Source organism: Taudactylus pleione, unplaced genomic scaffold, assembly GCF_031769625.1.
Source record: "Taudactylus pleione unplaced genomic scaffold, aTauple2 ptg000201l, whole genome shotgun sequence".
Taxonomy (NCBI): domain Eukaryota; kingdom Metazoa; phylum Chordata; class Amphibia; order Anura; family Myobatrachidae; genus Taudactylus; species Taudactylus pleione.
Window position 1 is genome coordinate 6,273,116 of NW_028284603.1, and position 24,089 is coordinate 6,297,204.

Genomic DNA, 24,089 nt, shown 5'->3' on the forward strand with positions numbered 1-24,089 from the left:
TCCCTGGGTGCAGGATGTATAAAGCTTTGCATTTTGGATGCGATACATCCTGCCACTTACCGCATAGAGATGTTTATTAACGCCATATACATGTAGTTTAGTGATCAAAACAGCAAAGGACAGCTCTTCCTTTGCAGTGTGAGAACTTCCAGCGTCATGACCCAGGAGTCCTTCTGCGCAACTACGAGCCATGGGGGACTCCGAGAGGGATCCTATTGCATCACTCACGGGGGAAAGCTCTGAAATTAAGCGCATAGGGTTCTATTAGGCAACTGCATCTACAGGTGGCATTGCCTGTCAGATGCAAGAGCTTGATACATATGGCTAATGCGGTCAAACCTACACATTCGCCGACGTTACCGGTGAGGAAAACATTTTCATAATGTAGCCCATAGGCTACAATGGCCAACATCCCGTTTATATTACCTTTTACACGTGTTTAATTTGTACTAAGAAATACATTTTTCAGTCTAGGGAAAGTGTTCAGGGCTAATGTCACAAGGCAAATGCTCAGATTGCTGTACACGCTGCTCATCAATATTGTGTTATAGTAACTAGAGTCCTGGTTGATAATCTAGTAGCGCACCTGTGAAATTTATCACTACTCGAAATAGTGTAAAAGTGGTTAATGCAAGAAGCGCTTTTTTTGGATTTGTATGTACTAATTACTATTGATACCTGCTGGTCCACAGAAAAGTGAATAAATAAATAATCAAACTGCAAACCAAACGAACAATAAAAAGGAGGTATGTAGATAATTAAATGAAATAAAAAAGAAGAAAAGAGGATGAGTTACTTTGAATAGAAATGAAGATAAAATAAAAATAAAATCAAACAACAAAAATGAAATGTGGTTAGTGCAAAATTAAATGAAAATGATAAAGTACCAGTGATATTTAAGCATTAATGTTTACACTCCTTTTGTGGGAATGATAGGAGCCCGCTGCTTTGGTGCAGTGCAAAGGGGTAACTGTCCCTATCTTACCCTAAAAGCGGCGTGGTCCTTTGTTGCTGGTGAACATGTGCCGCTTGATGCTGTACTCGCTCCCACTCTGCTGTCAGCGGACTGTACCCAGTCTGTTGGCGGGGGTTGCAGCTCAGCATGCAGCGATCTCCGCTGTGCCTCCGGCAATCTTTCTGGCCTCTGGCTCTATTGATGAAAGGTGGCTGGTGGCTTGTGTAGTGGTCTGGGCTCCAACATGTTTCGTCCACGTGGCGGACAAGCGAGTACAGCATCAAGCGGCACATGTTCACCAGCAACAAAGGACAATGCCGCTTTTAGGGTAAGATAGGGACAGTTACCCGTTTGCACTGCACCAAAGCAGCGGGCACCTATCATTGCCACAAAAGGAGTGTAAACATTAATGCTTAAATATCACTGGTACTTTATCAATTTCATTTTAATTTTGCACTAGTCACATTTCATTTTTGTTGTTTGATTTTATTTTTATTTTATCTTTATTTCTATTCAGAGAACTCATCCTCTTTTCTTCTTTTTTATTTTATTTAATTATTTACATACCTCCTTTTTAGTGTTCGTTTGGTTTGCAGTTTGATTATTTATTTATTTATTCACTTTTCTGTGGACCAGCAGGTATCAATAGTAATTAGTACATACAAATCCAAAAAAAGCGCTTCTTGCATTAACCACATAGTAACTAGAGTGTCTGAAAAGTAGGCAGGTTAAATAGAGTAAAGTAATGTGACACTTCAGCAAAAGGAACAAACGGAAAATTGTTAATAAATTATGATGCAGCATGAGATGTACTGTAGCTCTACTACAGTTTTATTACCCTTCTCTGACAGCATTAGTTTTTAATGTGTTTATACACCCAGATACACACACACATATAATTCATATGTGCCAAACTGCGGTACACTATATAGACAAAAGTGATTGGACACTGACAGCAAATAAATCAACGAGATTTTATTGTCAGTACTTTGTAGGTCCACCACTTGCAGTGATTACTGCAGACACCCCTTCTTGGCAAACAGTCCGCAAGTTCCTGGATAACACCAGGCGGTATGTTTTGCAATTCCACCTTAAGTACAGTGACCAACTGTGCCACTGAAGAAGGTTGAGTCGGACTAGAATGCACAAGTTGCTCCAATTCGTCCCAGAGGTTCTCAATGGGGTTAAGATCTGGACTCAGGGCCTGATTCAGAGCCGGACGCTATTTGCGCTCGCTCGTTCTGTAAAAGGGGCCGGCTATTTAAATTGAGCGCTCGCTCTTTGCGGTCTGTTGACGCCTCTATGTCTGAGCGAGCGAACTAAACATGCGCTCGCTATTTTGTAAAGACGCCCCCTGGTCGCTCGCATCCGACGTCATCTCCGCTATTTATTAACCGAGTACATCGAAAGGCGTCTGAACTGCTCGCAGTGCTTGTGGTTGGATTTTCCTACTGCAATCATGCGAACAGTTCAGGCTAAGAAACAACCAAGTGACGTGGTCGATGACGCTGCTTTGTTAATTATGCACACCCTTAAAACGCCCGTTTTGACCATTTGGCACGCCTACGTTCGGATCACCACTCCCCATTTTCAAGCACCTTCCCCTGTTACCACCCACAAACACCTCATCCTGTCACACAAATTAGCAGGCACTCGCTATTTTGCGAGCGCTCGATTTCCGACCGCAATGACTGGTTGGCGCATGCGCATTACGAACCATACGCAGTTGTGCGAACATCGCTCGGAGCGAACGAGCGGCCGCTTACGAGCGGCTCTGAATCAGGCCCTCTGAGCTGGTCAGTCCATCCGGGTTACTGAGTTTTCTGTGTACCAGTCCAGCGTCGCCGTGGAAACATGACATATGGCATTGTCGTCCAGATAAATACATGTGTTTCCGTAGAACAGAAGTCTACCCCGTATTCTGGGTGTGCTAAAGATATAAACATAGCCAAGCAGCCCACACTCCCCTCTATGATGTCAACTGCCATGGTGCACGCTGTTTTGGGTGATTGCATATATCCAAGGACATAGATGTGTGGACGCGCTCTGATATACGCATGTCTTGGTTCAAACCCCCATCATAACTGCATACCCTGGAGTGATACACCCAGGGCTATTGTTCCGGGAAAAAATGGTTCAGGAACTCTGGGTGTAGCTATAGACACACACACACACACACACACACACACACACACACCTCGGGCCGGCACTCACTCCTTGCGTTGCAGCTGCTCCGGTGCCCTCCGTACATAAAACATCCAGTTAATCAACCAAATAAACAGTGGCACTCGGAGACTTGCGCAGAATGTCAAAAAGTCATGTATTCACATGAAAAACATATGACACCAACATTTCGGGACTGCAGCGTCCCTTTGTCAAGGCATGTCACAAGCCTCTGAGTGCTGCCGTTTATTTGGTTGAGATATAGAGATATATATATATATATCTCAGATTCTTATCAAGACAGCATTCTCTGCTCCAAAGCTACTTCGTGTGGGGTGCACCACTAAAGACCAAAATGTCCAATGCATACAAATCACTAGAAATGGGCACTCACCAGAGTTTCTTCATAAAGCCAATATTTATTTGCTAAGGCTGCATACACACGTAAAGATTTTCTGTCCAACCATCCAACTAGTTGATTGGTTGGAATGAAAATCAGGTAACATAAGGGAGTAACTGATGTCAGCAATTTGCTCCTAAATGTCAGAATACAGATGAAAATGATTGGCAGACAAGTTTGTTAAATGTTTGATCTAAACCACAGGTTCTCAAACTCGGTCCTCGGGAACCCAAACGGTGCATGTTTTGCAGGTCTCCTGACAGAAATTAGAAATTAGCTCCACCTGTGAATCTTTTAAAATGTGTCAGTGAGTAATGAACTCACCTGTGCACCTGCTGGGTGATCTGGAAAACGTGACCTGTGTGGGGTCCTGAGGACCGAGTTTGAGAACCACTGATCTAAACAATTTGTTCAAACAACTGTTTTTGTCCATTTTCCGGCATTTGGGAGCAAATTGCTGATTGTCATTTGCTTTCATACCTTACCAGATTTTAATTCCAAATAATCAACTAGTTGGATGGTTGGACAGAAAATCTTTACGTGTGTACCCAGCCTTACAGACATCCCATACAGATGTGGATGACTTTGATGCAGTTGTATTAAGGACACTGTCTTGACAAAGGTTACCAAAGACTGAAAGGTCGACTTTATATGTTGGTCTGTAAGTAAATAACCCTTTTGCTGGTTTTATGAAGAAATTCTGGTGAGTGCCCATTTCCAGTGATTTATATACAGGTTGAGGCTCCCATATCCAAATATTCCGAAATACAGAATATTCCGAAATATGGATTTTTTTTTAGCATGACAGATAGTGACACCTTTGCTTTTTGATGGTTCAATGTACACAAACTTTATTTAAGGCACAAAATTATTAAAAATATTGTCTAAAATTACCTTCAGACTTTGTGTATATGAAACATAAATTAATTTCATGTATGTACACAAAGTTTGTTTGAGCCACAAAATTATTGAAAATATTGCAGGCTGTGTGTACAATGTGTATATAATACACAAATCCATTCTTTGTTTAGATTTGGGTCCCTCTACCAATTTCATAATGGTATGGATATATTCCAAAATACGGAATATTCCGATATCCAAAACACCCCTGGTCCCAAACATTTTCGATATCGGAGACACACACACACACACACACATTATTTAGAGAAGAAGGCACTCAAGAGGGACTTTAAAATAAAACTTATCTAATGGCAAATACATTTTTGACCCAGGTCATTACACCATAGTTAATGAGAGGTTCAGGATCTGAGTTTCTGCTTGTTCCCACTGAAAAATAGCTCTGGGTACATCTATCTTATAAATTGGCCCCTGTTGTGACAAAAGTTCTACGCGGAGAAGATGTATGAAATAGATACTAACTAGGAGGATAGGAAGAAAAAAAATAATTCAGGAAAGGCTGTTTAACTTTAAATTATATTTAATTAATATACATTTGTCTGGATAACAGTGTAAGTGAATGAAACAGTTGAGATTTTTCTGTCAGAAGTGTGTATTTCTGTCAGTGAGGCATTGATGTGTATTTCGGTCAGTGAGGCAGTGACAGAACCACTGATCTAAACAATTTGTTCAAACAACGGTTTTTGTCCATTTTCCGGCATTTGGGAGCAAATTGCTGCTCACTGACAGATATACACAGCGCTGCCTCACTGCCAGATATACACAGCACTGCCAGATATACACAGCACTGCCTCACTGACAGAAATACACAGCACTGCCTCACTGACAGAAATGCACAGCACTGCCTCACTGACAGAAATGCACAGCACTGCCTCACTGACAGAAATACACAGCACTGCCTCACTGACAGAAAAACACAGCACTGCCTCACTGACAGAAAAACACAGCACTGCCTCACTGACAGAAATGCACAGCACTGCCTCACTGACAGATATACACAGCACTTTCAGATATACACAGCACTGCCTCACTGCCAGAAATACATAGCACTGCCTAACTGCCAGAAATACACAGCACTGCCAGATATACACAGCACTGCCTCACTGCCAGAAATACACAGCACTGCCTCACTGCCAGATATACACAGCACTGCCTCACTGCCAGATATACACAGCACTGCCTCACTGACAGAAATACACAGCACTGCCTCACTGACAGATATACACAGCACTGCCTCACTGACAGATATACACAGCACTGCCTCACTGCCAGAAATACACAGCACTGCCTCACTGCCAGAAATACACAGCACTGCCTCACTGCCAGAAATACACAGCACTGCCTCACTGCCAGATATACACAGCACTGCCTCACTCACAGAAATACACATCATTGCATCACTAATATGTCGGCCCCTGGCGCATCCCGCAGCATTTGGTTATCAGCTGCATGGTCTGGAGTGCATAGGGAAGATCAGATGATGCGACTGATGATCCCACAGGAGCACACACCGCACTATATAGTGCGCACACACTGAACGATTTTAACAATTTGTTGTTCCGATGCGTCAGAATCAGGAAAATCATTAAAAAGAAAAGTTGTCTAGTGTGTAGGGGCCTTTACAGTGACAGTAGTCATTAATGTTCAACTGTTTGAACAGCCTATTCAAAGTGTTCGCCTGATCTATTCACTTACACTGTTATCCAGTTAAATTCATTAAAAATAAATTAAATTACACAGCCTATTCTGAACTATTTGTTTTACCCTACATTATCTCCACATAGAGCTATTTTGTCACAGCAGGGCCCATCGCCCCGATATTCTCACACCTTGGGGGGGTTAAACGCAGAAGCCAAACAACGCACACAGAGGAATGCGTATAGCAGAGCGCGGCCTCAGACCCGAGTGGTATATCTATTACACACATATGCATTTGTATGTATACTGTATATTCTATTACACACATAAAACACATTGTAATGATGAAAAATGCATTTAGTAAATATTCTAGTAACAGTGTATTTTTTTCTGACCTTCTAATAGACAATGCTAAGAGGATAACGTGAAGCCAGTAATAGCCTGTGGCTCCCTAGCTGTTGTGGAACTACAAATCGCAACATTCCCTACCAGAGTTTTGTCCAACAAAAGCAGGATTCTATATTGAAGGATTTGCAGACACCACATTAGCACATACAGCTTACAGCATGTACTGGTGGCAGCCAGCAGCACCGGCCAGGTGGAGAGAGCCAGAGACTATTGCTGCTGCCTTGGCTTCTTCTATAGCAGTACTAGTAGTAGCAAAACTCAGTGAGAGTTGCACAGAGAGGCATAAATGACACGGCAGACAGCCAATGAGCGCCCCCCATACCATAAACAAGCTCTTGTTGCCTCGCAGCCCGGCCAATCCCCATCTCCCCCTGAGTAGGCGGGCACTGTGCTGGCTGTTAGGCATTTGAAGCAGAACCATTTAAAGCACTGGATAACTCCGCCTCCTTACATCAGAGCGGCGATTGGCGAATTGGCTGAGTGACAGGGGAGCGCTCCAATCGTCGCGCAGTATCCCTACTGCTTGGTGCCCAATGTGGGAAGCAGCGGTGGAGCGGGCTCTGGCTGGCTGCTGCTGCTGGGAGGGTTTGTGCACCGAGTCTGCCTGTGCTGGAGTCCAGGGCCGGGGAAAGGAGGGGGGGAGAGTTGCACCTTTCTGTCTGCATACTAAATATCCCTGGCCTGTAGAGGAGTCTGTAATCCGGGGCATGCTAGAATGGATGATCCACTCTGACGTCCAGGGCTGAGGGATTAAATGCCCTGGTGGACAGGAGCAGGAGGTAAGCTGGGGAGTGCAGTATTGCTCTGTGTTATTATTCCTTCTCTGTGCATTCAGCCTCCTTTTGCATGGTGTTCCCCTGGTGCCTGGGAAGGCAAGAGTTAATAGCGAGCGAGGGGGGTGGGTGACAGCTTGTAGTGACAGGAGGAGGGGACTCCTGTAATATGGATATGTCCTATAGTGCTGGCATTAGGGTTTGTGTGCAGTGCACCCTCATATGTCCAGGAAGATGCACCCCACCATCCCCACCTCTGTTGCTCTGACTTGGCTGGCCTGGAGAATGTGTCACTATGGCTATGAGAGATGATCCACAGTGCACATGTGTGGGTGCAGTCATTCCATTTCCCTCACTTCATAATGTAATGTGTGTGTGTGTCAGTGTGGAAGTATATATAATTGCCCTTTAGCCTATGTATGTTGCAGGCAGGTTATTTTCTAAAGGTCTGTAATGGATTCTTTCATGATACTGAATGGGAGGAGATCTTCCACCAGCTCCTGCGCTATGATGATGTCCCCTTTGTAGTCTAGCACACTGGGCTGGCAATGTAATGAATTTGCTGCATGATGTCAAATATTAACTGTTCTCTCTCTTTTTTTTTTTTTTTTTTTCCCCCCTGCTTCCTCCTTTGTCTGTACCAGTCTAGCTCTACAGATTCCACGTCATTTCGCCTGGGCGGAGGGCTGACTTTTCCATGCACTGGGGACTTCCTTTCCCTCAGCCATGCAGGAGTCTCCTGAGCTGGCTGTCTGCCTTCTAAAGTGGGATCTGCTGCTGCTGTCTCGGCTGAGTGCTGCTGGACTACAGCCTGTGTTGTGCGACCACTGCCCCCCAATGCCTACCACCTCGTAAGGCTGTTTGGAATAGTACAGAGAAGACGCCTTTTTTTTTTTGTATCCTCAGCTGCTTTGGTCTGTTCCCTGATCATGGCTTCAGTGTGGAAGAGATTGCAGCGTGTGGGCAAGCATGCTTCTAAGTTTCAGTTTGTGGCATCCTATCAGGAGCTGATGGTGGAATGCTCTAAGAAATGGTCAGTCACCCCCTTTTTATGACATTTTCCTTTGCATAGTTCCTGGGAAATCACTCAGTGGCTTACCACAAACTACACGTTGTGCAAATAAGACCAGAAAATTCCCACACTGTAGCTGTCAGTCTCTCCTCCGTGACACATTGCCCCAGTTATTCAGTGTACTAGATTCCTGCACACCCGAGCTGTCAATTATTTAATTAGCTGCTCAGGTTTGGTGTTATGTAACGCATAGTAAATGAATGAATCTCGGTCATTAAACCATCAGTGAACTGTAGAGATTATATATATATATATATATATATATATATATATATATACACACACACACACAGTTTGAGGAGTTATGTATGTGCCAAAATTCTTATCCCCCTACCTCTTTCTAATATTTGTAATAACACTATAAATGCAAATCCTTACATAACTGAATGCAGGCAATATAATATATTAAACATGAGTTCCCTATTGATCAATCTACTCTGGCCATTGTGTAACGCAGCAATAACATATAGATTACATTGGCTTATTGTAGTGGGTTTGGAAGGATCTAATGCCAAAAAATACCTTTATTTTGAGAGTAACTTGTCTCGACAGGAAAGGTCTATTCAATTCTCTTCCGAACACCTGCCTTTGCTATATATAAAGTATCATTGGTCATTTGTACAATACTTTTAGCGTACATTGATGTAAACCTGTGGCTTTCTTTATCTTGTTGCATAGCAATTCCAACAGAAATCAGCCAGCAAACAGCTAGGGATAATGGGAGATTTGGTTCAACTATTAATGAACGGCTACAGGTTGCCTCTCTGTACGGCAGCAGTTTAAATATCTTTGTCCTAGAATTTTGTATGGGGACTTGACAGTATTGGGCATAATGTTATACAGACTTGTGGATAGGTTTACATTTTTTAATGTAGTTGCTGTAAGTTCACATTACATAGTTTGGGGCTATTAAGTTCACCCTCTCTTGGATCTGATTATTTTTTTATGCAGAGAAAGGCAAAAACATCTCACATGCTTCTTTAAAAAACTATTTTATTTACAGTTATGAACTTTTTATTAGAATATTTTGATTTTTTAAAACCAGCTATGGCAGCGGTTCCCAAACTTTTTCAATTAAAGGCGCCTTAAGAGTATCAGCATTTTATCCATGGCACATCTGGGCCAAAAGTTTCTTAGTGGGAAATTCTGCAAAAATTTAAATGAAGCAAATTGTGCATATATGTCACCCTTAAGCTGCATACACACACAACGATTTTTTGAACGATTACACTTTCTGAGTCAAACGGTGAACGATTTTCGTTCATGCGCGTTCACGTTTGTAGTTCAGTCAGACTTGTCAACTCAACGATTTTCAGTAAGGGAATATGCAAAAATCGTTTGAAGTTCTAAAAAATCGTTCATTACATTTAAATGAACATAGTAAATGAACAACTTTAGTAAATGATTTTAGTTCATTTTTTCAAGGGAGAAAATCGTTTACTAGAATCGTTCATTAACTAAATTGTTGTGTGTGTATGCAGCTTTAGGGTCAGTTATGTGGTGGTTGACAGGGCTACACTTCTTTTTGTCCACTTTTTTTGATTGGTAGTCATTAGTACTGGTTTTGACCATCACACTGACTAAATATCATTTTATATTGTGCTGGACCACCAACACGAGACACCCCTGCAAGTGTCCTGAGGCACCCCAGGGTGCCACGGCACCAGTTTGGGAACCACTGAGCTATGGCATCAGTGCATCAAACGCAGCATTTATTTTTAGTGCATTCAAGTGCAAACAATTGTGTGTTTATTGTACTACTTCGGTCATTTGAGGGCTGTAAAGTTGCAGCAGAGCGGATCTTCTACTGATAATCAATGCCTTAAAATGTCCACTTTTTTTTTTTTTTTTAGAGGGCTCCGTTTTACAGCTGTAAGATGCTGACCATTCATTCATAAGTTTCCATTAACTGTAATGTACATCCGAAAGCTGCTCACCTCACTTGACACAATAACGGCACTGTAGACAACCTGGCATTTTACATAAAGCCATTATCCTACAGTGGTGCATTGATCTCAAAATAATACCAGCAAAATGCAATGTTCCACATAATGTTTTAGAACAGCTGAAAAAGTGTTCTGCTGCAGCTTAGTTCAGGGATTGATTAGCGAGGTCTGGCTGTAAGTATGGGAAGAGATGTTTTTTTTTTTTTTTTTTTCTTCCACCTAAGCTGTCTTTATATACCCACGTGTTGATCAGTTGAGTTACATATGAGTTTTTACTCGTTGTATAAATGTACAGATGAGATCAGAAATGATAATGCAGTTTGTGAAATCAAGGTTTAACTCATGAAAAATATTTGTTTTAAAGGTGTGCAGAAATGTTATTTATTAAATGGGATGCCCCCCACCCCACCCCCCCAGTATGACACATGATAAGCCGCTGTGCAGAGAAACTAATGATTTTCAGATTTCTTCTACGATCGACAGCAGTAATATTAAATGATAAAAAGACGCAGGTTGGTAGTGGCTGAATAACTCCTAATTATCTACACTGTAAGCTGTCACAAGCAGGGCCTTCTTCCCTCTCGTGCTCTTCCTAGATTCCACATTGGCACCAACACTTTAGGCACAACAGGCAGCACTACCTCTGTAGGTACTGTGACTGCATATGAAACAGGGTCTATGGATTAAGCCTTGGAAAGAGATGAAGTGCCAACCAATCAGCTCCTGTCACTTTAACAGCTGTGTTTGAAAAATGCTTGGAGCTGATTGGTTGGTACTTTTTACATCTGTCCACATTATCTCTTTAGTGTTCTGCAATGTTTTGTACTGTAATGCAGGGTACACACTAAACGATGTGTACCCAGCACGATCTCGCTAACGACGGGACCCTGGCAAGGGTCCCAGCATCAGCAAGTGCATACAAACTTGCCGATGCAGGGAGCGATGGCGAGGGCCATGCTGCATTCAATGTCGCTGACAACTCGCGGGAGCGCGCATTGCCAGCGACATAGCCGGTACACACTGGTCGATGTGGATGACCGATCCGCCAGATTGGACGACATATCGTCTATTGCACAGGTTCTCAAGCTCTGTCCTCAGGACCCCAAACAGTGCATGTTTTGCAGGTATACTCACAGAATCACAAGTGAAATAATTAGCTCACCTGCAGATCTTTTAAAATATGTCAGTAACTAATAAATACACCTGTGTATCTGCTGGGTGACCTGGAAAACGTGATCTGTGTGGGGTCCCGAGGACTGAGTTTGAGAACCACTGGTCTATTGTCTACCCAGATTTTAGTCCTTTTTCCTTCTGTTTTGTTTGTACTGTTTATGCCTTCGTACTTTTGTAAGGCACTGCGGAACCCTTGTGGAGCCATATAAATAAAGGAGGATGATGATGATGATAATTTAATAATGATAATAAAGGTCCGGGATCAAGGGCATTGCTGCCTCTAATATTTAGGAGAAAGGGGGAGAGGTGTTACTGCAGGTCTGGCGATCAGCTGTAGGCTGGTGATCAGTGATGAGCATCAATTGGTCACAGGGCAGAATGAGGCTCTCTGGACCTTCCCCAGCAATCCCCTAATCCTTCCTGCTTTATTGTCTGATCTGTTTTATAGTTTGTGACACTTGTGTAAAATGTCCGCTGATATGTTATTACAGCTAGGGGTCTTTTTTGTTTTCATTGCCTTGTTACTGAGATTAAGGGAAATGAGTGGCCTTTTGGTAGTTAGAGGGCCACTGCTGTAACATCCAAAGTGTACCTTTCATTGCTGTAGGTCAGGGGTTCCCAACCAAGGTCCTCAAGTTTTAAGGATAGCCATAGTTGAGCACAAGTGACTTAATTAGTACCCTAGTTATTTTGATTTAACCATCTGTGCTTAAGCCAGGACTTTAAAGCTGGGCATCCACTATACAATTTTCTGTCAGATATCTGTCCAATCTGGCTGGTTGGAATGAAAACCTGGTAATATATGGGAGCAAAGGAAAGTCGATCATATGGTTTTAAACACTGAAAAAAGGACAAAACAAATTGTTCAAATAGGTTAAATTTGTGTGTTTTAACTTTTAACCAATTTGTCTGAACAACCATTTTTGGCTAATTTCCAGTGTTTGTGAGCAAATGGACGATTGTCCTTTGCTCCCATACATTACCAGGTTTTCATTCCAACCAGCCAGATTGGACAGATATCTGACAGAAAATTGTATAGTGGATGCCCAGCTTTAGTGTGCCTTGAGAAACCGAGGTTGGGAATCACTGCTGTAGGTGTTACTGTAACTTTTACTGTACTTTAGAAAAAATTAAACAGCAAAAAACATATTTAATAGTGAATAGGGGTAAATGTATGAAACCTTCTAAAGAGTGGATAAGTTACCCATAGCAACCATACAGCTTCTACCAATCATTTTTTTTTTTTTTTAGAATGTACTTGATAAATCATAGTTGGAAGCGGATTGGTTGCTATGGGGGACTTGTCCACTTCTCCACACTTAGAAGGTTTGATACATTTCCATGTTCTGGAGTAGAACTGTATATCGGTGATAGGATGATACAGTGATCATCTCACTTGAGAGATGGCAATGCTGCATGAGGTACTGGCAGCTGCATTGCCCGTATCTCACAAGACCAGCAACATGATGTTGTTTACATTTTTCTAGCCCAAAACGATTACAGTTACAGGAATAGTCATTGGGAAGTAGGAGAACGCCCGGGGACTGCCCATGGCCTGCCCGGTATTTATTAATAACGAATGTCAATACTCCAGGGAAATCTATGTTTTTATTTATCCAGTTTTCAAGCACATGTTTAAGCCAAAGGGAAAATCAATTTTCAAATACGTTTCACACGTTTAAGCCTAAAGGAAAGTCTTTGACGAATATCACACAGGATATTTTCAAACTCCTGTTTTTTGTTCATATTGCGCTACCACCAATACTCCGCTAAATTTCCGGGAAGCAAATTTTTTAGATATACCTTTCATATTTCACATTATTTGATTTTTGACGTGACCCCAGTAGGTTTAGATTCTTGGGATGTGGCCACCAGTAATTGGATCAACAAAATTTTCCTGATGGTTCACTGTCAAGTAAGTGTAGTTTTAAGCCGAGCCCTATTCTAGCATTTCAGTAGCATGACCAACTGCCACTCGCCGTTCCAACTGTCACTTTGCCTTACCATTCACCTGTGACATGGCTCAACCCCTTTTTCTTACTTGCTAATGTCATGTCTTTTTTTTATTTATTTTTTTGTTGACATGCTTTACTATTACTGGGCTGCCCTTACTCTACAATTAAGTGTATATAATGAGCATTACCTGTATCTGTCTTAAGTTAGGCGATATATTGGCCGTTCAATTGAATGGCCAATTTATTGCGACCGCGTCGGCTGGTGTGTACCCCCGATATATCTGTGTACGACGTTGTTCTGACATATTGCATCCGCTTTGCAGATGGCAAATTCAAATGTTTGCCCACTTGTGATGTCAGGGAACACACATTGAACAGTAAGTCTGTATAGCTTACCTGATCGGTCATTCAGAATTTTCTTTACAGAAATAGTGTCAACTACCCTGAAACCTCACTATATTGCATCATACTATTTGGATTTATCCTGCTACTTTTGGATTTTATCTGCTCTATATCGGCTCCCGTCACCATCGGGCCTGCAATATACTCCACGGCACCTCCCAGACACGGCTCTCTCTGTTCACTCAGTCTGACGCTGTATCACGAGTCTGGAGAGGGAAACACTGCAGCCGGGAGGCAGACCGCCACAGTGGTGACCTGGGTAACGAGCAGCGATCCCACTGCGCTGCCGGAACGGACCTGCTGATAGCTGCATACCCGAGATACGATTGGTGATATATCACTCATTTATTATTCACCATACTATTTGCCATTCATTGGAGCTCCATCTTATGGGAATCAATCTACATCGCTATATAGTGGTTTCAGTCAAACACTGACTTGTGATTGACATTTTACCTTGGATACTATTTATCACCAGCATTCTCTGGAGTGAGACATTTTTTCATTGAGTAGATACTGTTACAACTTGGTATCTCTACCCACCTGCAATACTTGTGGGTGTTCAGTATATATTACTCATTATTTAGTTAATAGCTTTTACAGATTATCAATTATATTGTGCCATTGTTACCTATTTTATATCTTTAGTATACTTACCTACATTAAATACAATATTTTTTAAATGTTTATGATTATCAGTGTCATTTTGTGTATACAGCGCCTTTCCACCTATTTATTTTCCTGGAATGATGATTATAATAATCTGTAATCCCTATTTGTTTCCCCTGTGGATGTAGTACAGAAACCTGAGTAGCTGGCTATGAGATGTTCTGCACCATGCTTGTATGCTCTGTTTGTACATATGTTGCACTGGTATGCTTTGATAGCCATATGATGTCTTGTGACACTGTACTGCTCAATGCTTTCATAGGGTGACCTGTGTGTCACTCAGAGATCTTCTGTAGTATGATGTGCAATTTGGTGTCTTTCTGTGCGGCTCTGTGAAACTACACATCCCAGGATGAACCTACTGAAATCATGTTGTCTCTAAGGTATCTTATTCCACACATTCTGGAAGCTGCAAATCTCTTCTACAGTCTGCAGTGGTTTCTGTGTATTTGTTACATTGAATAGATATTTGAACAGTCAGAAAAGCAAAATGTCCCAGTGTATTGTCTTGTATTTGTATATTCAGTGTATTGTGTTGCATATGTATATTCAGTGTATGTACTTTTTTTAAATATTTCAAATAGTTTAACTGTTTAAGTAAATAGAGAGTACCCCTGATTATCGGAGGGTTTTCAGAATGCACAAACATAGTATCCCTATGTGTATACAACTCTGCAAACACTGGCTGCAGAGAGGCACCACTATATGTTGTGCCCTTGTATATGTATAGTCACGTGTGTGGTGTAGTGCTGTCATATTTCTGAATAAGCAGCCAGATCTTTTCCAAATCATGCCGGGACCATGTTCTGTCCTTGTTTGCCAACATGAACACTTAGGGGTAAATTTACTAAAGTGAGAGTTTTTAAAAGTGATTGTTACCCATAGCAACCAATCAGATTTTAGATATTACCTTCTAGAAGGTGATAGTTAAATGTTAAGTAGAATATGATTAGTTGCTATGGGCAACATCACTTTTAAAACTCACTTTTAAAAACTCTCACTTTAGTAAATTTACCCCTTAGCCAATTCAGTTAGGAGTGATGCAAAATCGCCCGTTCTGGTGTGATGTGCAGTGCGCTCAAATCCTGTACAGAGTGTAGGATTAATTTGTACATTTTGATATGAACACCTATAGGACTGCAACCTAAAATGCATGACATAAGGGCCACATACGGGTTATGTAGGGTTCTGTCCGCATCTTTCCTAATTGAATCCACCCCTAGGGATCTAATCGGATTATTATCCGGCATCGGCTTTTAGAGCCTAAGGTCGTCATGCTAATAGTAGTGTGTTGCGTTTGTTGTCAGTGAACCCAGGAGATCAGATGCTGACAATGTTCTAAAGCTGGGTACACACTTTTTCGATTGCAGGCTGATCGGGTAAAACCTGATCAGCCTTTCTGCCTGTCCCCAGTGTGACCCCCTGTCAGCTGCGTACACACTGTGCAGACATAGCACAGTGTGCACGGGCTTCTATGGGATCGGGAGGCCGACCCGATGGATAAAAAAACAGTACAGTATCGGCTAATGCTCCTGCATCGGGACAGCATACACACCTATACAATCCAATGGTGGTTCTCTCGATATTGGATGAACGGTCCGATGATTGTATAGGTGTGTACCCAGCTTAAATATGAAGAAAACAGAATTGGTGACCAAGCATGAATGGGAGGAAAGTAGAGCGTCTTGGTTTTATTAAGAAGACTTTGGCGACAATTCAATCGCATACTATTTGGGAGTGATGCATGCGATGTACCATTGGGACTGCGTTTGAAGGCCGGCATAAGAACCTGCTTCTCATGTACATCGTGCATTTTACTACACACACACATAGGGGTGCGCTGAATAATGCACAATTGCACAAGTGGATGTACGGGTGATGTGCGCACTATACGTCGCACCGCAGCATGCATTCTATTTGGATTGACCCCTTTGTGCGCTGTTGATCACCTCTCCACTCACCTTTCCAAAAATGAAGGGCTAGATGCATCAAGCCTTGGAGAGAGATAAAGTACCAACCAATCGGCTTCTAACTGTCGTTTTAGAGGCTGTGTTGGAAAAGTGACAGGATCTGATTGGTTGGTACTTTATCTCCCTCCATGGCTTGATACGTCTCCCCTTATAGTTCATATGAGAGGATTGAAAGGCATTGGGGCTGATCCTGGTGTAACATATTGGTGAGACTATTTTGTTGCAAACTCTTCCTTTTAGATTATTTTTCTTCATTTCCTTGGTTGTCAAATCCTGTGGTAGTTGCTTGCTGTGTGCTGCTAATCTGAGAAAGTCTGCTCCAAATCAGCATGGGTAATGAAATATTGCAGTTATAGCATTGCTGCAGACTGTTCTCCCTGCCTAAGGGGCAGATTCTGTTAGCCGAGGACTAGGTCACGCAGCTCTTTATCGTAGATAAAATGTTCTGCTATCTGTTCGAAATCATCATTTAGTTAACACTATTTTTAGTGGCAGAAATTGCAGCTTTTAGGGCCTGATCCAGAAATGTACGCTAATGCAACTGTATACACTCACGGATTGCTATTGCTGAAATATGCTAATGGCTTCCAAAGCTTAGCCAAGCATAGGGACGCCCACTGCTGCCTTCTCATATCCATCCAACGACGCGCAATAGCGCAAACATCGGTCACATCAACACACCGGGCAGTCACGCAGCATGTAAGTCAAGTCTGACCTACCACAAACACTGCAGCTCTCCTGACACACACACAGAGCTCTCATGCTGCGCAGGATATCGCAATGGGTAATGTATGCACGCCCACAAAATAGCGTTTATATGGTTCGGCGCCTGCGTTCTGTTAACCCCCCTTCTCTTTACCTCCCACAATTGCTGACTACCTGTCACTCACTTTGCGAGTGTTTCCTGTGTATGAGAGTAACGGCAGTGCAGTCGCTGCGCGTGTGTAGTGCGGCTTTTGCTCCTACGCATTAGCAAACAATAGCTCTATCTGTTAATATATAGGCTTTGCGTATATCTCTAAAGCAGGCCCTTAGTTTGTAACTCCAGACAGGGTGATAACTATGAAAAAATCATTGTTTCAGTGTAAACATGCCAAGGCACATGCAGTACCTGGTACACCTTACCCAATGAATAATAATGTATTTATAGAGCTGTTTAAATAGTAAAATATGGTCCATAAACAAATATAATTTAATGCAAATAAACAAAAAAAAGGGTTTTAATTATGTGGGACAAGCAGGAAAGCGGTAACTGCATCACATAAACTGCGCAGTTTCCGAAATGACACCCATCACCCCTTCATTCATCTCCCGCAGAGTTTCAGGATCTTTTGAGTCGGCAAGTCGGTAGAGATCTGGCCTTTTCATCTCTCCAGCTCTGTGGCTAGGTCACTTATGTCATAACCGAGGTCAGAGGTGATCGCACATATGAGTTTGTCTGATGACTATCGGTGTTTATAATCTGACAACTTAGTGGTGACATTGCAGCTTGTAGTCGGCTATAGTATGATATAGTACAGTATTATTATAGTTTTCTATTGTTTACAGTAATTTGTAGTAAGAAAAATGATTCGCAGAAAATAGCAGTTTTCATTACTGTGTGAAGCTGACGGGCTCATTTCTGACAGTCGAGTTTAAAGTTATGAAAGTTTGACGATCTGGGATCACAGTGAAAATGTTGATAGACCCGTTTGGATGCATAAAACGTGACTTTCAGGGTACTGTATTGGTACTGGGTCTGTGTGCAGATCTGACAGTACAGTACCTATGTAATTTGTAGTTTCTCTTTGATTTGCCTGTCAGTCTGTATGCATTGCTACCAAAAAAAAAAATCACTATCTATGAAGAGAAAATATATGAATATAGAATTCCCTCAGCCTAACGAGCATTATTTTCTTTATCACATAACAAAACAAAATATCAAATATGAGTAAATGTGTAGCACAGGTATGATGCACGGTACAATTAGTACAGTACCTTTATGTTAAGTAGGAAATACAGTGGTGAGATCTATAAAGTTTTTTATCCAGAGGTGTGCAAGTCACCGAGGTCACTATTCACCCGTGCGGGGCTGATCACTGTGGTCAGTGGGGGAAAAAGAGAAGTTCCAAGGGGTCTATTCATGGAGCAGTGAAAAGCCCTTTATCAGTGATATCAGGGCTTTTCACTGCTTCCTCCTATTCATAGATGGGGTAACCGTGGAGAAATCTAAGATTTCTCCAGCAGTGCCCCAGCTCTGTGTCAGGATATCTTCCCCCCCCCCCCCCCATACAGTAGTATGCGGAGAGCAATTCATAGAGGCAGTGCAGCTCACTTCTACAATTGCATTTGCCATCTCAGGATGGCGTTAAAGAGTCTCCTGTGTGGAGAAGAGCAGGAAGACAGCTGCTTCCCTACCTTATCCCTGCTCTCCCCGCCTCCAGCTGCTACAACAGCCAATCAGAGGAGCCCAGGGCATATGCTGGGTCACCTCCTCCTGCCTGCCCTCTGCCTCAATGCCCCCTCTCTGTCCTACCCCCGTCGCGAATATTAAGGTGATCCAACATATACATATGCCGGGTCACCACCTCTTAATTAGAGATGAGCGATAAAACCCAAGTGAGGTGCCCGCGGCGTATGCGCAAAATGATGCGATTTATAGTGAAAGGATGAACAATTCCAAGTGTATTACCAACAAGTAAAATATTGAAGAAAAGAGTGAAATACAGCTATTCCTTTATGTTGGGTACACACTTAACGATGTGTACCCAGCCGATGTCTCGTGCGGCGGGTCCAGGCGGGGGTGCCGGCATCAGCAAGCGTATATGCCGGGCGTGGCAATGGGTGCCATGCAAGTCCGACGGGCGATGTCCCTGACGACACGTGGAGCGCGCATAGTCAGTGACATAGCAGGTACACACTGTCCAATGTGGCCAATATGTCGTTGGATCTGGCGGATCAGACGACATATCGTCAAGTGTGTACGTGGCTTTAGGGAGGTTACAATGCGACATCCGTGGTTCCCACCACTTGCAGAAATATGGCTTAGGAAGGACTGTGGACATGAACACCATGTTATAGAAATATCAGATTCTGCAGGGAGTTGCTTGTAGTGAAGGAGCGTGCAGTCTCCCATAGTCTGGCACCAGTTGTCATGTTCAGCCTGGGGAGGAGAGGCACCAGGAATCCCTGGTGGGGGAGGAGAGGCACCAGGAATCCCTGGTGGGGGAGGAGAGGCACCAGGAATCCCTGGTGGGGGAGGAGAGGCACCAGGAATCCCTGGTGGGGGAGGAGAGGCACCAGGAATCCCTGGTGGGGGAGGAGAGGCACCAGGAATCCCTGGTGGGGGAGGAGAGGCACCAGGAATCCCTGGTGGGGGAGGAGAGGCACCAGGAATCCCTGGTGGGGGAGGAGAGGCACCAGGAATCCCTGGTGGGAGAAATAAAAACCTGGGAAAAGATAGGACTATAACTATCAAGTTCTGGCCACCAACATTTAGGTGACCAATCCAAAATAAATTTGAATCTAATATACCTGATAACAATTCTCTACCTAGTAGCAACAATTTAAATTTTCTGTATTTAAAAGAAAAGGAAAAGTGTGCGGGGATCTGAATTTTAACTACTCAAAAATAAATGGATCAGGCAACTATCCTAGATATTTCTAGTAGAAATCTGTAGATGTCAGATGCTATTCATTTGGTAAAACATGGAGCATTGTAATACTACTAGAGCATACCGTATATGCAGAACACCATCTGGGGACAGCATGTTACTGGCACTTCACTGATGGACAAGTGTAGCCAAATCGTGTGGGTGTATATGTGGCTGTTTTATGGATAGTAAAAAAAAAATGCAAATCTCCCTTAGTGACTACGCACACCCATATTATTAATAATCATCATTTTCATGACATGCTTACCTTGGTTAATTTAAAGGGGAAGTGAATGGTTTGCAGGTGATGAGACAGTAAGCATTGATTCCAGTCCTGTGTCCATTTATTTAAAATGTGAATTTTGTAATGTTTGTTTTTTTTTTTTTTTTTGTAATTTACTGACCTCCTTCATTAAAGTCCAGCCGTGTTCACACAGAAGTTCATCCCCATCACTCATCATTTGTTTTGTCAAAATAAACTTGAAAACAGTGGATTTTACCGTTGGTGCATCTCGCACAATTGCTTCTTACTGTCAGACTCACTATAATACCTATGAAATATACAATCCAGTCTATGACCATATTGTGCATAGATGAGATTGAGGTGTAGGCTATGTGGCCTAAACTTTGTTTATTTGGTTTTATTTCGGTGCGACTTGAAGTGCCAGGATATAGTGGCACACCTGGACTGGTAGAGCTTTAGGAGCCTGGAGAGGGCCAGCTAGGTACAAAGTTGGACAATCTGGGTCAGTAACATGATTAATATATCTGAACCTGAATTGGAAAAGGTGGGAGGAGCGTATTAGTATTAGGTGGTAATTCAACTTTAGTGCCTACAAGTAATCATGACTCTCCCACATTTATGTTTCTGACCAGACTAGTGGTAATTGGGGCTTCTGTGTGAGAGAATTTTACTGTATTATTTTCGTTCTCATTTTACTGTCTCTTTTTTTATTTTTTAAAACTTCTTTTAAGTTGGGTACACACTAAACTATGTGTGTACCCAGCGACACATGACAACCCCCGCCGTTTTGCCGACATATCGGGTGGTCTGTACACACGGGGCGATCCGGTGCCCGATACGCCGGCCCCCACCGCATAGCGGTGGATGGGATTGTCAGCCGCATCGCCTGATTTGACTGCATGTATAAAAGATCAAGCGATGGGGCTGACAACCCCATGGGAGCGCACACTACACGATGCGTTGGAATCTGCCAAATCATTAACAATATCGTGTAGTGTGTACCCAGCTTTAGGGCTTTATCCATGCACTTAAGTTTCTAAACCTTTAGCATAGGGCTTTGCTGTAATGCGCACTGCATCCTGAGCTGATTATTGGATTTATTTTATATATAGACCCACTATTGCTAATATGAAGTTTTGGTGACCATTGCAGAAAGATGGAACATTTAGTTCTACTTTTTAATTATTATATTTGTGTATTTCCTTTGGTGACAGGCAGCCAGCCCAAATAATGTGAATATAATTTGGCACACAGCTTGGGAACCATCCTTCCTGACCTATTACTGTAGAGCAGTGTTTCCCAACCTTAGACATCAAGGCACACTAAAGCTCCGTACACACGGAGCGATCAGACAACGATCAGATATTGTCTGATTGTCCTGTATGTGCTGGATGTTCAATATCAAACATCCAGCACATGCACCAACCCCCAATGATCGCGGGTCCTTATAGTAAGGACCAGGTTGGCCTGCATACATGGGAGATGATCGATGTCGACCATCCGTGCCCGCGAATCGACCATCGTTTGGGGTTGGAAGGGCCCAATAACAGGACGATATGAATGATAACGATATGATCGATATCGTTATCTTTCATATCGTCCTGTTATATCTGACCGCGTGTACGCACCATAACAGTCCAGGTTTTAGTGATATCCATGATTGAGCACAGATGGTTAAATCAAAATAACTAAGGTACTAATTAACACTCCTGTGCTCAAGTATGGCTATCTTTAAAATCTGGACTGTAAAGCTGGGTACACACAGTACGAGCTGCACAACTAATGAGATCGCTGAACAATTTCCCTTGAACTTTTCTGTAGTGCAGGACAAACGATATTTTGTGTACACACTATAAGATATCTATAAGGGCGATTCAATTCAACGCCAATTGAATAGCACCGGGAGCGAGCTCCCGGAGCTATTCAATTTAGTGCGCTGTGTGGTCAGATAATGCCGGTTATCGCGCCTTAACAAGGGTGTTAAGGCGCGTTAACCAGCATTCTTTGACCAAAGTGCTGGGCGCGCCGCTGTTAGCGCCGCACTAAGCAGAAAAACAGCCACGCGCCCGGCACTTTGGTCGGATTTTTCCTCGCATCCCCAGGGGGGTGCGAGAAAAAACACTGCACTGAATTGAATAGCTCCAGGAGCTCGCTAAGATAGATATCTTTCAGTGAAGTAATTCTGCCACATCTCTGAACATGCAAATCGCTCTGAAATCGTCCAAGTTGGCCTGCATGTACGGACGACCACGGATATCGTTATTGCCCATGCGGGAACGCGCATCGTTGATCGTTCACTGCGTAAAAATGAATGATATGAATGTTAGTGTGACTTGAGAACTGTGGTTGGGAACCCTTGCTGTAGAGCAAGGCTGCTGGGTAGCTGGCATTGACTAAGCACAGAGTAGTCTTGGTGGAACATAGGCCCTGATTCAGAGTCTGACGCTCTGACAGAGCGCTCGCTCTGAATCAGGGCCGTCCCTCTGAATTTTAGAGTGGCCTCCTGGCCGCTCGCATAGCTGTGGGTGACCATCCACAGCTATAGCGAGCGGCCAAAAAGATGGTCGCGATGGTCAAGACCATCGCGACCATCGGGCTTGTGACGAGACCCTTGTTGTATGGTCTCGTTGCCCTGGAGTGCTTTCGGCTCTATCCATGGGAACGCCTCCGTCTGGCCAACCACGCCCACCAAAGGGGGCATGCTGTCACTCACCATCGACAGCACGCCCCCTTTTTAGCGAGACCCATAGCGACAGCTTGCCCGTCGCTATCCGGGTCTCGCGCATGCGCACGACGGAGCCGGGTTCGTCGTGCGCATGCGCACTGGCCCAACATCGACCCGCTTGCGAGCGCTCAGAGCTCGCGAGCGGGTCTGAATCAGGCCCATAGTGTGAGCTGCAATCTTTTGAGCAGAGGAACACAGCAGTTGAGAAATTACATTTCATTTAATAAAACCTATGGTGAATAGGTGACACTACTCCTATGTCTCAGGCAGAGAAGATGGGACACTATCGACTTTGTCACTAAATCCAACAATTTGGCAATAGGGTCCCATCTGTCTTCGTGTGTAGTGAGACATTTACCACCTTATCTGGTACTTATATATAGAAATAAACCAAAAATGTATTTATTAAAATATAAAAGGTACTTGGCACAGTATAACACTTTGGCCATTATCTTTTTATTTCCGGAATGAAACGTCATCCTCATGAGACCAGTTCCCAGAAATGGGAGAATTGCTAAAGAACCTGTGATGTTTATGTAAGCATCCTCTTTTATTTTGTCCTATCCTTCCTCTCATTTGGATGACTTGCGGACATCGTTACTACTGTTTTCTCTGAAAACCTACTTGGATTCATCTATCATCACATCCATTATCTACACCCGGGTGTAATGTTTGAGACAATTCTAGTAGTACGCCGTTGTTTTTATTTCCATTTGTATTTTATGTGACATTGGATTCTATTATTGGAGGACAATTCATCTGCTATAGTGTTCCCGCTAGAAAGCGGGAAGGGCAGGACCCAGAATCGCGGGAAGACTCCTGAAAAGGGGGAGTGGCTGATCAGGGAGGGGTCGTGTCATTGTAACATGCCCCCAATTCGTCACACTTTGGTAGCGTGCCCAGCACTTTTCCCCCAAGCTCAGCCCTCACTGTGAATAGAGGCTGAACACATGCGCATGCCGTCTATTCACCCGGCGGTGATCAGTGGTACGTGGGTGGGGAAGGCTCAGGACAGGCTGTTTTAGCAGGGCGCCACTACAAGGGCA

General features: G+C 43.1%; 1 protein-coding gene across 8 annotated transcripts in view; it reads left to right on the top strand.

Annotated features, from left to right (window-relative positions):
- The first annotated feature begins 6,977 nt into the window (after nt 1-6,977).
- The window catches only part of EHBP1 (EH domain binding protein 1), a 396,634-nt gene continuing 379,522 nt past the window's right edge, over nt 6,978-24,089 (top strand). For 3 of the 8 annotated variants that reach the window (XM_088477212.1, XM_088477214.1, XM_088477213.1), the window contains exons 1-2: nt 6,979-7,261; nt 7,900-8,288. In XM_088477212.1, the coding sequence (XP_088333338.1) occupies nt 8,185-8,288 (104 nt within the window). In that variant the 5' untranslated portion in view covers nt 6,979-7,261; nt 7,900-8,184. Of the gene's footprint in view, nt 7,262-7,899; nt 8,289-24,089 lie in introns of all 8 variants that reach the window. The other 5 variants (XM_088477209.1, XM_088477211.1, XM_088477215.1 and 2 more) reach the window with 3 other exon arrangements.